The following is a 15,004-nucleotide window of genomic DNA, read 5'->3' on the forward strand; positions in this document are numbered from 1 at the left end:
CCTCCCTCTGCCTCTGCCTTTCACAGCCCTAGATACATTCTCAACCTCTGGGCATCCCTCTTGTGACTGAATCCTGCAACCATGTAGATAAAGGAAAACAGCAAGATATTATAAAGAAAGCAAGTTGACAACGTTCTTTATTTGAAGATCTTAGAGAAACATATAAAATTATAAAAAGATTGGACAAGCTAGATGCAGGAAAAATGTTCCCAGGTTTGGGCGAGTCCAGAACCAGGGGCCACACACACACACACAGTCTTAGAATAAAGGGGAGGCCATTTAAGACTGAGGTGAGGAAAAAAAAGTTTTCACCCAGAGAGTTGTGAATTTGTGGAATTCCCTGCCACAGAGGGCAGTGGAGGCCAAGTCACCGGATGGATTTAAGAGAGAGTTAGATAGAGCTCTAGGGGCTAGTGGAGTCAAGGGATATGGGGAGGAGGCAGGCACGGGTTATTGATTGGGGACGATCAGCCATGATCGCAATGAATGGCGGTGCTGGCTCGAAGGGCCGAAGGGCCTCCTCCTGCACCTTATTTTCTATGTTTCTAGGAAGACGTTCCATTTTGACTTTGGAACTATGTTACATAAAAAAGCTGAATGAAAACTCGAGGGGGGGCGGGCGGGTGGGGGGAAGGCAGTTTCCTAAACCTGTTGTCGTGCAGAACTGATGAGATGAGAATGAGACGAGAAGGACTCGCCTTCCTCCAAATCCTCAGCGGCCACCCTCTGCCTGGCGTAGAGGTTTGGCAAGCAACGAGCTTCTTTCGTTTACACGTTGCCATTGTAACACTTATACCTTCTCGAACGTCCCAAAACCCAATCCGCTTGCGGATTGGGTTTTGGGACGCTCAAGAAGGTATGAGTTTTAAGATGGTGGGCGTAAACAAAGATGGCGGCCAACCCTGCACCAGGCCAACATGGACACACAATGCAGAGGTGGGGCGAAGGTGTGCGAAGATAAGACACAAAAAGCCGGAGCGACTCAGCGGGACGGGCCGCGTCTCCGGAGAGAAGGGAACGGGCCACGTTCCGGGTCTTCTCCCTTCTCCAGACCGGCCGATGGATATGGGACACACGAGGGATATGGAGAGTCAAAAGAGCACTCAGAACAACAAGAGCTCCTCGGCTCCTCTCCCTGTGCTGTAGAACGGAGCGGTTCAGGAGATCCTTCACCCCCTGTAGACGTTATTTCGGCTGTAGGGGGATGTGTTTTTGCATTTTTTAATTTTTAATTATTAATTATCGGTCTTTTTAAGTGTTTATTGCTCTCAGGGCAGTGTCCACATTGTATTTTCTGTCTGCGTTCATTTTGAATGTGTGGGTTTGATGGATGTTGGACATCTGAATTTCCCCACGTGGGCGGAGCACCAAGGCAAATTCCTTGTATGTGAATACTTGGCCAATAAACTCATTCATTCATTCATTCATTCATTCATTCATTCATATAGACCATGATGTGGAGAGATAAAGAAAGATGTGTGAAAAGTAACGAATGATAAAGTAAACAGGCCATGGTTAGCTCCTGCAGACACAAAAAGCTGGAGCAACTCAGCGGGACAGGCAGGGTCTCCAGGGAGAAGGAATGCGTGACGTTTCGGGTCTGGTTAGGGATACGGGAGACATAGACGGAGATGTGATGAGATAACGAACAATGAATAAAAGATACGCAAAAAAGTAACGAGTAAGACAAAGGAAACAGGCCATGGTTAGCGGTTTGCTGGGTGAAAACGAGAAGCTGGTGCGACTTGGGTGGGGGATGGAGGGGGAATGCCGGGGCTACCTGAAGTTAGAGAAAGCGATATTCATACCGCTGGGCTGCAAGCTGCCCAGCCGCACTGGCTACAATCAGGTTTCCACAGTGGTAGCTCGAGAATCAATGCATCTTTACAATTATTCAATGTAATGTCAGTTAATTAAATGATATAGCGGCTAAGGAATTAAATGCATCGATCAAGGTCATTGAGCCAAGGGAACGCAGGGATGTTCGGGCATTTAGTCCATTGACTCCATTTTCCCTCAACACGCCTCCTGCTGAATTCCCGCCTTTGGAATACCCAGAAACAGACTCGTTGAGGGGGTCACAAATATAAGAAGGTAGACAAAAATGCTGGAGACGCTCAGCTGGGCGAGGCAGCATCTATAGAGCGAAGGAATAGGCGCCTATTTCTTTGCTCCATAGATGCTGCCTCACCCGCTGAGTTTCTCCAGCATTTTTGTCTAATTTCCATTTTTCCAGCATCTGCAGTTCTTTCTTAAACAAATATAAGATGGATCGCTAACAAAATCAACGGGGAAGTCTCCACTCGTGGGAGAGTCTAGGACCAGAGGTCGCAGCCTCAGAATTGAAGGGCGTTCCTTTCGGAAGGAGATGAGGAGGAATTTCTTCAGTCAGAGGGTGATGAATCTGTGCAATTCTTGCACAGTAGATAAAAGTACTGGAGAAACTCAGTGGGTGCAGCAGCATCTATGGAACGAAGGGTTTCTGAAGAAGGCCCGAAACGTTGCCTATTTCCTTCGCTCCGTAGACGCTGCTGCACCCGCTGAGGTTCTCCAGCATTTTTGTCTACCTTCGATTTTCCAGCATCTACAGTTCCTTCTTAAGCAATTCTTGCACAGTAACATTTCGGCCCATCAAGGCTACTCCATCATTCAACCATGGCTGAGCTATCACTTCCTCCTCACCTCATTCTCCTGCCTTCTCCCCGTAACACCTGACACCCGTACAAATTAAGAATCTATCTATCTCTGCTTTAAAAATATCCACTGACTTGGCCTCCACAGCCTTCTGTGGCAAAGAATTCACCAGCCTCGCCTCTGACTAAAGAAATTTCTCCTCATCTCCTTCCTAAAAGAACGCCCTTTAATTCTGAGGCTGTGCCCTCTGGACCTAGACTCCCACTAGTGGAAACATCCTCTCCACATCCACTCTATCCAAGCCTTTCAGTATTCTGTACGTTTCAATAAGGTCCCCCCTCGTTCTTCTAAACTCCAGCGAGTACAGGCCCAGTGCCGACAAACGCTCTGACATAAGTTCACGGTGAGAAGGGGGGAGATTTAATAGGAATCTGAGGGGTGACGTTTTCACGTAAAGGGTGGTGGGTGTATGGAACCAGCTGCCAGAGGAGGTAGTTGAGGCAATTAAGAAACAGTTTGACAGGTACATGGATAGGACAGGTTTGGAGGGATATGGACCAAATGCAGGCAGGTGGGACTAGTGTAGCTGGGACATGTTGGTCGGTGTGGGAAAGTTGGGCTGAAGGGCCTGTTTCCACACTGTATCACTCTATGACGAGTGTAGCTGGGATATGTTGGTCGATGTGGGCAATTTGGGCTGAAGGGCCTGTTTCCACGCTGTATCGCTCTATGACTCTAAAGCTACTTTTGGCTACGTTGAGCCAAGACTCTTGGCTATGATTAAAGGGATGCAGTATAGAACACGAGGTGGATAGGTGATGAAAGATAGCATGTGGCTAGTGCAGGGCATGGCACAATTGAGACAATCCTAAACGCTGTTAAATCCAAAACAGGATGAAAATGGCACAGTGCAGCAATTAAAATCTTTGAAGCAGGCAATGTCAGTGCAATGTCACCAGGAGCATTTCCACAGCCACCGACAGATAATGTCGCCCGCATGGTGGCGCAGTGGTAGAGTTGCTGCCTCACAGCACCAGAGACCCGGGCGCGATCGTGATCGCGTGTCTGTGCGGAGTTTGCACGCTCTCCCGCTCACCCGCCTGGGTCCCCCCCCCCCCCCCCGGGTGCTCCGGTTTCCTCCCACGCTCCAAAGACGTGCAGGTTTGCAGGCGCATCGGCTTCGGGGTGACCACAACCCTAGCGAGCGCTTAGGACAGTGTAAGTGCGCGGGGATCGCCGGCCGGCACGGACCCGGTGGGCAGAAGGGCCTGTTTTGGAACCGGACCAAGCAGAGCGTCCGTTTATGCACGTTCCCAGAACAAAGCAAATCAGCGGCAGTTCACATCTGCCAACCATTGGGGGCAAAGGTCACATCCTGACAGAAAGTGAGCAGCATTCCCAGCACCCTCCCCTAATTATGCAAGTTGGGAGCCTGGGAATTGCCGTTATGGATCAGTAATTCCGTTACTCGTAACAGGCGACAGACGGTGGTCTGAGATTCCTGGTGCAGACGTTGGTTAGTCTGTCGAAGCTGTTCCATCTCGGTCGTCAGCTGGGCCTTGTCCTCCTGCTCCTGTCCCCAGATAGCAAAAAAACAAAGAGACAGGCTCATCGTCACCATTCAAAGGCATCACTTTTTCGTGAACATAGAAACATAGAAATTAGGTGCAGGAGTAGAGGCCATTCGGCCCTTCGAGCCTGCACCGCCATTCAATATGATCATGGCTGATCATCCAACTCAGTATCCCGTACCTGCCTTCTCTCCATACCCTCTGATCCCCTTAGCCACAAGGGCCACATCTAACTCCCTCTTAAATATAGCCAATGAACTGTGGCCTCGACTACCCTCTGTGGCAGAGAGTTCCAGAGATTCACCACTCTCTGTGTGAAAAAAGTTCTTCTCATCTCGGTTTTAAAGGATTTCCCCCTTATCCTTAAGCTGTGACCCCTTGTCCTGGACTTCCCCAACATCGGGAGCAATCTTCCTGCATCTAGCCTGTCCAACCCCTTAAGAATTTTGTAAGTTTCTATAAGATCCCCCCTCAATCTCCTAAATTCTAGAGAGTATAAACCAAGTCTATCCAGTCTTTCTTCATAAGACAGTCCTGACATCCCAGGAATCAGTCTGGTGAACCTTCTCTGCACTCCCTCTATGGCAATAATGTCCTTCCTCAGATTTGGAGACCAAAACTGTACGCAATACTCCAGGTGTGGTCTCACCAAGACCCTGTACAACTGCAGTAGAACCTCCCTGCTCCTAGACTCAAATCCTTTTGCTATGAAAGCTAACATACCATTCGCTTTCTTCACTGCCTGCTGCACCTGCATGCCTACTTTCAATGACTGGTGTACCATGACACCCAGGTCTCGCTGCATCTCCCCTTTTCCTAGTCGGCCACCATTTAGATAATAAGACAAACCCAGAGGGCGGGGACAGCACGAGTTTCAGGGAAACAGCGCAGGTACAGGCCCTTCGGCCCGCCGAGTCCGTGCTGACCAGCGATTCCCGTCGGTCAAAATTTGGCTTTGGTGAAATTTGTAAACTGTCCCTAGTGCCAGTGTACGGGGATCGCTGGTCGGCACGGACTCGGTGGGCCGAAGGGCCTGTTTCCACGCTGTATCTCTAACCTGTCTGCCCCAGGTTTTTAAGGGAGAGAGAGATGAGAGTCAAGAATTGTTTTAACGTCAGATGTCCCAGATAGAACAATGAACTTCTTACTTGCAGCAGCATAGAAACATAGAACATAGGCGCAGGAGGAGGCCATTCGGCCCTTCGAGCCAGCACCGCCATTCATTGTGATCATGGCTGATCGTCCCCTATCAATAACCCGTGCCTGCCTTCTCCCCATATCCCTTGACTCCACTAGCCCCCAGAGCTCTATCTAACTCTCTCTTAAATCCATCCAGTGACTTGGCCTCCACTGCCCTCTGTGGCAGGGAATTCCACAAATTTACAACTCTCTGGGTGAAAAAGTTTTTTCTCACCTCAGTCTTAAATGGCCTCCCCTTTATTCTAAGACTGTGTGGCCCCTGGTTCTGGACTCGCCCAACATTGGGAACATTTTTCCTGCATCTAGCTTGTCCAGTCCTTTTATAATTTTATATGTTTCTATAAGATCTGCCCCTCATCCTTCTAAACTCCAGTGAATACAAGCCTAGTCTTTTCAATCTTTCCTCATATGACGGTCCCGCCATCCCAGGGATCAATCTCGTGAACCTACGCTGCACTGCCTCAATCGCAAGGATGTCCGTCTTCAAATTAGGAGACCAAATTAGCAGCACAACAGAATATGTAAACATAGTACACTGTAAACAATATAATAAATGAGAGAGAGAAAAAAAAGTTCAGTGTGTGCGTGTATATATATTTACACACGCTCACAAGTACACATATATATAGATCACCAGACCAAGTAGGACCCGTTGGGTCCCGTCCCCTCAACACACGGTTGAGGGGGGAGGGGGGGGGGGGGGGACCTGCGGCATCTCACACACACTAACCACCCCCCACACACACTAACCAACCCCCCTGATATTATATTAATATTATTCATTCGCCCCTTTTACCACATGGTGCATTGGTCATCAACAAGGCCATCGCCAAGCAGCAAGAACTTGAGTGATATAAGATTGGGGTTGTCTAGTGTCCGCACCCTCTCACCCTCCCTCCTTCCCCTTCAACCCCCTACCGAAGACCATCCTTCCCTGCTATCACACTTCTGATGACAGCTATGATCCCAAGAATGATTTGGCTTAACATACGATGAGCGTTTGACGGCACTGGGCCTGTGGCCCGATGGAGTTTAGAAGGACGAGGGAAGACCTCACCGAAACGTGAAAGGCCTGGATAGAGTGGATGTGGAGAGGGTGTTTCCACTAGTGGGAGAGTCTAGGACCAGAGGCCATAGCATCAGAATAAAAGGATGTCCCTTTAGAAAGGAGATGAGGATGAACCTCTTTAGTCAGCGGGTGGTGAATCTGTGGAATTCATTGCCACAGAAGGCTGTGGAGGCCAAGTCAATGTATATTTTTAAGTTGGAAATTGACAGATTCATGATTAGTTAAAATGTCAGGGGTTACGGGGAGAAGGCAGGAGAATGCGGTTGGGAGGGAGAGATGGATCATTGAATGGAGGAGTGGACTTGATGGGCCGAATGGCCTAATTCTCTTACAATAGACAATAGGTGCAGGAATAGGCCATTTGGCCCTTCGAGCCAGCACCGCCATTCATGGCTGATCATCCCCAATCAGTACCCCGTTCCTGCCTTCTCCCCATATCCCCTGACTCTGCTATCTTTAAGATCTAGCTCTCTCTTGAAAGTATCCAGAGAACCTGCCTCCACCGCCCTCTGAGGCAGAGAATTCCACAGACTCACCACTCTGTGTGAAAAAGTGTTTCCTTGTCTCCGTTCTAAATGACTTACTCCTTATTCTTAAACTGTGTGGCCCCTGGTTCTGGACTCCCCCAACTTCGGGAACATGTTTCCTGCCTCTAGCGTGTCCAAACCCTTAACAATCTTATATGTTTCAATGAGATACCCTCTCATCCTTCTAAACTCCAGAGTGTACAAGCCCAGCTGCTCCATTCTCTCAGCATATGACAGTCCCGCCATCCCGGGAATTAACCTTGTAAACCTACGCTGCACTCCCTCAATAGCAAGAATGTCCTTCCTCAAATTCGGGGACCAAAACTGCACACAATACTCCAGGTGTGGTCTCACTAGGGCTCTGTACAACTGCAGAAGGACCTCTTTGCTCCTATATTCGATTGCTCTTGTTATAAAGGCCAACACGCCATTCGCTTTCTTCACTCTTCTCCTAGAACCGATGGGCTCCCGCAGGCCAAGGCGACTGGTGGCTTCTCACCTGCTGTAGCTTCTCATTCAGCTGCTGGACGACTGTTTCCAAATGAAAGACCTTCTCATTCAGACCTGTCGGAGAGGCGCTGGGTGGGGGGGAAGATGAGATAGTTAGACACGCCGGCCAGTCAAACCTGCTTTACAAATTCAATAGCACAGCTCTGCTTTTGATTCCTCCTCTTTGATGCAGAGTCACACTGCCAAACGGTTGCACACGCCACCGGCTTCCCTCAAGCTTCCATCCCCTTTCCCTGGTGAATTCCAACCCCTGGGTTTGAACAGCAGAGAGCATCACAACAGAGCCCTTTACATCAAAAAACACTTGCATAGATGTGCAGTGTGCAGGAAGGTGGTGCAGATGCATGGTTTGCATCGAGGACAGACACAAACTGTGTCCATTTGTCCACAAAAAGATAGGCCCTTCTTCAGTCTGAGAGTCAGGGGAGCTGGAGGCACAGAGATAAGGAAGGGGTAAAGGTGTGAAAATGAGAGATCAAAGGAGATGAAAGTCAAGGAGAATGTAGAATAAATCATTGTTGGCTAGGAGAAGGTGACAACGAAACATACAGAGATAAAATTTAATCAGGGGGGAACAGTCAGTCTGGTCAGAGAACCATGAAGGGGGAGGGATGGAGAAAGAGGGAAAGCAAGGGTTACTTGAAGTTGGAGAGGTCAATGTTTATACCGCTGGGGTGTGAGCTGCCCAAGAGAAATATGAGGTGCTGTTTCCCCAATTTTCCGCTGGGGCCTCACTCTGACAGTGGAGGAGGCCCAGGACAGAAAGGCCAGTGTGGGAATGGGAGGGGGAGTTGAGGTGTTGAGCAGCCTGGAGCTCAGGTAGGTTCAGGTGGGCTGAGCGGAGGTGTCCAGCGCAACGATCGCCGAGCCTGCGCGTAGCCTCGCCGGTCAACTCACCTGGATCGGTTCTCTTCCCCCTGGCCATCGACATCGCTGGATTCCTCTGCTGCTGTCTCTTCTGGCAAAACGAAAGAAAGATTCACTGGTTCTGCCAACACTCAGCCCTCTGTAGACTAGGCATGGATGGCTGGGCCCAAGAGCATGTAATACACGGCACTGGTGAATGGGTGGCTGCCTTCTCTTCTGTACGGCTGGAGATGTGTTGGCAGATTGTGTGGGAAGGAACTGCAGGTGCTGGTTTAAATCGAAGATAGACACAAATGCTGGAGTAACTCAGCGGGACAGGCAGCATCTCTGGAGCGAAGGAACGGGTGACGTTTCGGGGGGCGAGACCCTTCTTCGGACTGATGTCAGGGGAATGCGGGTTTACAGAGATAGAAACATAGACAATAGGTGCAGGAGTAGGAGTTACATCTAACTCTCTTGAAAACATCCAGTGAATCGGCCTCCACTGCCTCCTGTGGCAGAGAATTCCACAGATTCACAACTCTCTGGGTGAAAAAGTTTTTCCTCATCTCAGTCCAAAATGGCCGACCCTTTATTCTTAAACTGTGTGTGTGACCCCTGATTCTGGACTCCCCCAACATCGGGGGACATTTTTCCTGCCTCTAGCCTGTCCAGTCCCTTAAGAATTTTATATGTTTCTATAAGAAACCCTCTCATCCTTCTATATTCAAGTGAATACATAGAAACATAGAAATTAGGTGCAGGAGTAGGCCATTCGGCCCTTCGAGCCTGCACCGCCATTCAATATGATCATGGCTGATCATCCAACTCAGTATCCCATCCCTGCCTTCTCTCCATACCCCCTGATCCCTTTAGCCACAAGGGCCACATCTAACTCCCTCTTAAATATAGCCAATGAACTGTGGCCTCAACTACCTTCTGTGGCAGAGAATTCCACAGATTCCCCACTCTGTGTGTGAAAAATGTTTTTCTCATCTCGGTCCTAAAAGATTTCCCCCTTATCCTTAAACTGTGTGGCCCCTTGTTCTGGACTTCCCCAACATCGGGAACAATCTTCCTACATCTAGCCTGTCCAACCCCTTAAGAATTTTGTAAGTTTCTATAAGATCCCCCCTCAATCTTCTAAATTCTAGCGAGTACAAGCCGAGTCTATCCAGTCTTTCTTCATATGAAAGTCCTGCCATCCCAGGAATCAGTCTGGTGAACCTTCTCTGTACTCCCTCTATGGCTAGAATGTCTTTCCTCAGATTAGGAGACCAAAACTGTACGCAATACTCCAGGTGTGGTCTCACCAAGACCCTGTACAACTGCAGTAGAACCTCCCGTAGAACATGGAGTGTTACATTCTGAAAATCACTCACCTTCCAAGGAGAAGGATTGAACAAGGTTTTCACAGTATAAAGCGATGTCTGTCAGGGACTTCCACTGAATGTTGGAGGCATCGGATGTCACGATATCTGGAACGGACAATAAAATGGTTCGAATACATGTCTGCGGAAGGCACACACACACACACATACTGTAAAACTCCCCCCTCTTCTTCCTCCTGGATCCCAATGTGTTTAAAGCCCTGTGACATTATTTTTATGCCCCATCATGTCGAACCTTGCCCACCAACATGCGCAGAAAGGAACTGCAGATGTGTTTAAGAAGTAACTGCAGATGCTGGAAAATCAAAGGTAGACAAAAGTGCTGGAGAAACTCAGCGGGTGCAGCAGCATCTAAGGAGCAAAGGAAATAGGCAACGTTTCGGGCCGAAACCCGGAAGTGTTTCGGCCTGAAACGTTGCCTATTTCCTTCAGGGTTTTCGGGCCGAAATGTTGCCTATTTCCTTCGCTCCTTAGATGTTGCTGCACCCGCTGAGTTTCTACCAAGGAACTGCAGATGCTAGTTTAAATCGTAGACACAAACAGCTGGAGTAACTCAGCGGGACAGGCGGCATCTCTGGAGAGAAGGAATGGGTGACGTTTCGGGAGCGAGATGTTGAGAGTCTGAAGAAGGGTCTCGACCCGAAACGTCAGCCATTCCTTCTCTCCAGATATGCTGCCTACCTCGCTGAGTTACTCCAGCTTTTTGTGTCTGTCCCCTTTCCAACATACAGGAGGAGATGGCACTTGGATTGAGGCTAGCTGGAGTGTAGTTTAGTTTACAGAAAGCCCACCGAGTCCGGGCCGACCAGCGATCCCCGCACACTAACACTATCCTACACACTAGGGACAATTTACGATACGATACAGTAGAACTTTATTTATCCCAGGAGGTAAATTATCCCATCCTGGCCACTCACTCATCTCCCCGCTGCCTTCAGGTAGAAGGTACAGGAGCCTGAAGACTGCAACATCCAGGTTCAGGAATAGCAACTTCCCCACAGCCATCAGGCTATTAAACTCAACTTCAAACAAACTCTGAACATTAATCGCCCATTGCACTTTATCTGATTATTTATGTGTGTATCTATATAATATTAAAACTGTGTGTGTGTGTGTGTGTGTTTCTGCCTGACTTGTGGGTGCCAGCCTTTGATTCGTTGCTACGCCAACACCAGACGCAGAAACGCCGAGATTTTTTCCATTTCGGTAGAGATTTCACTTTTCATTTCAAGTATCCACTCCTGATTAAATTTTGTCGTGTTTATGTACACATTTTTAATAAAATCCTTCTCCCCCCCCACTCACTCATTTTGTCGCCTCCTGCTGGCCAGCGACCATAACGGCTGCTGGCGCCCGCCTCTCGCCTCAAAGACACCATTTAAAAACAGCCGCACTGCTGAGTGCTGGAATCTTATGTTCGGGAACGGCTTGAGTTGGAGGACCACGTCTCCCGTGGGGGCTACGGGTAGGGAACGGGTGCGTTGGGGGAGCAGACCCAACGGGTCTGCACTTGTATATATATATATATATTCAATGATATATGGACACACTGATCTGTTCTGTATTCATGCCTACTATATTCTGTTGTGCTGAAGCAAAGCAAGAATTTCATTGTCCTATCTGGGACACATGACAATAAACTCTCTTGAATCTTGAATCTTGATCGGCCAGCAGTCATAAAACACAAAATCCATGAAACACAAAATTAAAATGGAAAGGATTAGGGGATGTGCAAAGATTGGGGGTGGGGAGGGGGGGAGAGTCTCAGTCTACCCCACGACAGAAGGGGGAGGAGTTCAAGTCAAGTACAGAGGAGATTTACTAGAATGTTGCCTGGGTTTCAGCAACTAAGTTACAGAGAAAGGTTGAACAAGTTAGGGCTTTATTCTTTGGAGCGCAGAAGGTTAAGGGGGGACTTGATAGAGGTCTTTAAAATGATGAGAGGGATAGACAGAGTTGACGTGGATAAGCTTTTCCCACTGAGAGTAGGGAAGATTCAAATAAGGGGACATGACTTGAGAATTAAGGGACAGAAGTTTAGGGGTAACATGAGGGGGAACTTCTTTACTCAGAGAGTGAGGTAGCTGTGTGGTATGAGCTTCCAGTGAAGGTGGTGGAGGCAGGTTCGTTTTTATCATTTAAAAATAAATTGGATAGTTATATGGACGGGAAAGGAATGGAGGGTTATGGTCTGAGCGCAGGTATATGGGACTAGGGGAGAATACGTGTTCGGCACGGACTAGAAGGGTCGAGATGGCCTGTTTCCGTGCTGTAATTATTATATGGTTATAAGTCGAGTTTATTCGTCACATACACATATGAGATGAAAACGCAGTGAAATGAAAAGTGGCGATGATGCTCGTGAAATTGTGCAAAAAAAAAACAAACAACAAACAGAATGGAACAGAATCACATATTCTTTCACATATTACATATTTGTGGGAGGGAGGGAGGGAAGAAAAAGGAAAAAAACAGCAATTTAAAAAAAGACCCCACACAACAGGAAAATGGTTCGGTGAAGTTAGTACACAAAAAAGCTGGAGAAACTCAGCGGGTGCAGCAGCATCTATGGAGCGAAGGAAATAGGCAACGTTTCTGAAGAAGGGTTTCGGCCCGAAACGTTGCCTATTTCCTTCGCTCCATAGATGCTGCTGCACCCGCTGAGTTTCTCCAGCTTTTTTGTGTACCTTCGATTTTCCAGCATCTGCAGTTCCTTCTTAAACAGTAAAGTTAGTCCCTGGAGAGATGGGAGTTTACAGTCCTAATGGCCTGTGGGAAGTTTGTGTAGTTTGATGGCAACAGGGAAGAAGGATCTCCTGTGGCGTTCTGTGCTGCATTTTGGTGGTCACTCATTCCCTTCCGCTTCCGTCCCTCCCTCCCCCTCCTCCCTCCACCCACCACCCGGTCAGACGTTACCATGCAGGTTGGCGCCACTTGTCATGCTTTGGCTGGGACCAGCGGTGAGTGAAGAGATCGGCGTGGCACCACCCAGAGGGTGCCAGGGACCCGGGCCGCAAGCGCTCGGATAGCTGGGGCGGCCTTGCTCAGGGGCCGAGCATCGAGGATCGGCGACCTAGACCAAGGGACAAGAAACGTGCACAGCCATCAAAGGTACAGCTCCCCCGGCAACCCACCCCCCCCCGATCCCCAACCCCCCCCACCCCCGCTTGCTTCATAGCAATGAAAATACTCACGCTACCTCAACGAGGAGCCAAGCATCAAAAAACATTATCCCGGCAATCAGAAGCGCCGTGCCATGCACAGTGCCATCGACGGGCAGCTAGCCCATGGAGTTGAGGAGTCGATTAGTTTGAGGAGCACCGGCCAAGGACCTCAGGAGAACTCCCCCCGCTCTTCCTCCCGAAAGCGGCCTTGGGATTTGTTCCTAACGGTCGCCCAAGGTTGGGGGGGGGGGGGTGGGGGGTCCGGGTGGGATCTCAGCTCCACGTCCCCTCCGGGACACTGCACCAGGGAGAGTCGGCCTTGGTCAGGCCCAAGTTCCAGGCTGCATCTCAAACTCACCACCTTCTGGGTGGTACCGAGCAACAAGGCCAAACAGGAGCCAAACACACACAACAGGACAATAGACAATAGGTGCAGGAGTAGAGGCCATTCTGCCCTTCGAGCCACCACCGCCATTCACTGTGATCATGGCTGATCATCCACAATCAGTACCCCGTTCCTGCCTTCTCCCCTTGACTACGCTATCTTTAAGAGCTCTATCTAACTCTCTCTTGAAAGTATCCAGAGAACCGGCCTCCACCGCCCTTTGAGGCTGAGAATTCCACAGACTCACAACTCTCTGAGTGAAAAAGTTTTTTCTCATCTCCGTTCTAAATGGCCTACCCCTTATTCTTAAACTGTGTGTGTGTGGCCCCTGGTTCTGGACTCCCCCAACATCGGGAACATGTTTCCTGCCTCTAGCGTGTCCAAACCCTTCATAATCTTATATGTTTCAATAAGATCTCCTCTCATCCTTCTAGATTCCAGAGTGTACAAGCCCAGTCGCTCCATTCTCTCAACATATGACAGTCCCGCCATCCCGGGAATTAACCTTGTAAACCTACGCTGCACTCCCTCAATAGCAAGAATGTCCTTCCTCAAATTAGGGGACCAAAACTGCACACAATACTCCAGGTGTGGTCTCACTGGGGCCCTATACAACTGCAGAAGGACCTCTTTCCCACACAATGGGATTGTGTTATTTTGAAAATAGGAGTGCCTAAATTAAACTTAGGTAGCAATTGAACAAGCGCGTTAGTCCAAAAATGTGTAAATCATGCATGTGTTATAAAACACTCGGTGCTTGTACGCAGAAAATTATCCCAATACTGTAACACTCAGAACAATATGTAGGCACTTTGGAAAATTAAACTCCGAGAGCAATCTACAGGCAGAGAGACAGAAGTATTACTTTCAAGTAGATGTAGGATGTTACGCCTGTGTGTAGAGAGAGAGAGAGAAAGAAAAGATTACAGCATAGAATCAAGTTATTCAGCCCAGACACATTCATAGAAACATAGACAATAGGTGCAGATGTAGTCCATTTGGCCCTTCGAGCCAGCACTGCCATTCAATATGATCATCCTGAATCAGTTGCTGCTTTCTCCCCATATCTCTTGATTCCGTTAGTCCTAAGAGCCCTATCTAACGCTCTCTTGAATACATCATGCATGCTGGTGTTAATATTGCATCTCACTCCCATCAGGGGGCATTGATAGAAAGAAAGCTGGATAGAAAAAGCGCAAACCAGGCACCTGCAGTTCCTTCCCACTAGCATTAACTGCATCAGCCTGCATGGGTCCCTGTGCCCACTCATGTGTCCTGAACTGGGAATATTAATCCTGGAAGTCTGAGACCATTTTACATTTTGACCACCGCACGTCGTTCTTGAGGCAGAGCACGACATTTACAACACGCCCTTCCACCAAGCAGAAACATCCCCGAGTGCTTTTCCCCGAGCGTCACCCCTAACAAACTCCGACAGACGAAGAAACATCAGGTCCGGTGATCAAAGAGCTCGGTTGGAGGAGGCTTATAACAATTCCGCTCAAGTCCCCTTGGGCAGCTTACACCCCTGCGGTATGAATATTGACTTCTCTAACTTCAAATAGCCCTTGCTTTCCCACTCTCTCCATCCCATCCCAGTTCTCCCACCAGTTTTACCATCTCCGACTACATTTTATCCCTGTTTGCTTTGTTGTCATCTTGGTTTCTTGATCCTCCAAAATATTCCAAATGGAATTTAAACTGTGG

The 15,004-nt window shown here is 48.7% G+C and overlaps 1 protein-coding gene across 1 annotated transcript; it reads right to left on the reverse strand.

Annotated features, from left to right (window-relative positions):
- Positions 1-3,769: 3,769 nt before the first annotated feature.
- LOC116968461 (signal-induced proliferation-associated 1-like protein 3) lies at positions 3,770-12,977 on the reverse strand. The gene is made up of 6 exons (XM_033015226.1): positions 12,948-12,977; positions 12,665-12,821; positions 9,740-9,835; positions 8,409-8,469; positions 7,501-7,579; positions 3,770-4,207 (listed from the first exon to the last, which is right to left on the reverse strand). The coding sequence occupies exons 1-6, from the start codon at positions 12,975-12,977 to the stop codon at positions 4,046-4,048; spliced, it is 585 nt and encodes a 194-aa protein (XP_032871117.1). The 3' UTR covers positions 3,770-4,045.
- Between the last annotated feature and the right edge of the window lie 2,027 nt (positions 12,978-15,004).

The sequence above is a fragment of the Amblyraja radiata genome, chromosome 45, assembly GCF_010909765.2.
Source record: "Amblyraja radiata isolate CabotCenter1 chromosome 45, sAmbRad1.1.pri, whole genome shotgun sequence".
Classification (NCBI taxonomy): Eukaryota; Metazoa; Chordata; class Chondrichthyes; order Rajiformes; family Rajidae; genus Amblyraja; species Amblyraja radiata.

Bases quoted from the DNA above. Each gene is read 5' to 3' on its own strand.
- LOC116968461 (XM_033015226.1), bottom strand. From the start codon at position 12,977: ATGTTTTTTGATGCTTGGCTCCTCGTTGAG. The intron at 9,836-12,664 runs GTAACGTCTGAC...TGTCCGTTCCAG, and splicing joins AAGTGGCGCCAACCTGCATG to ATATCGTGACATCCGATGCC. The intron at 8,470-9,739 runs GTGAGTGATTTT...TCGTTTTGCCAG, and splicing joins TCAATCCTTCTCCTTGGAAG to AAGAGACAGCAGCAGAGGAA.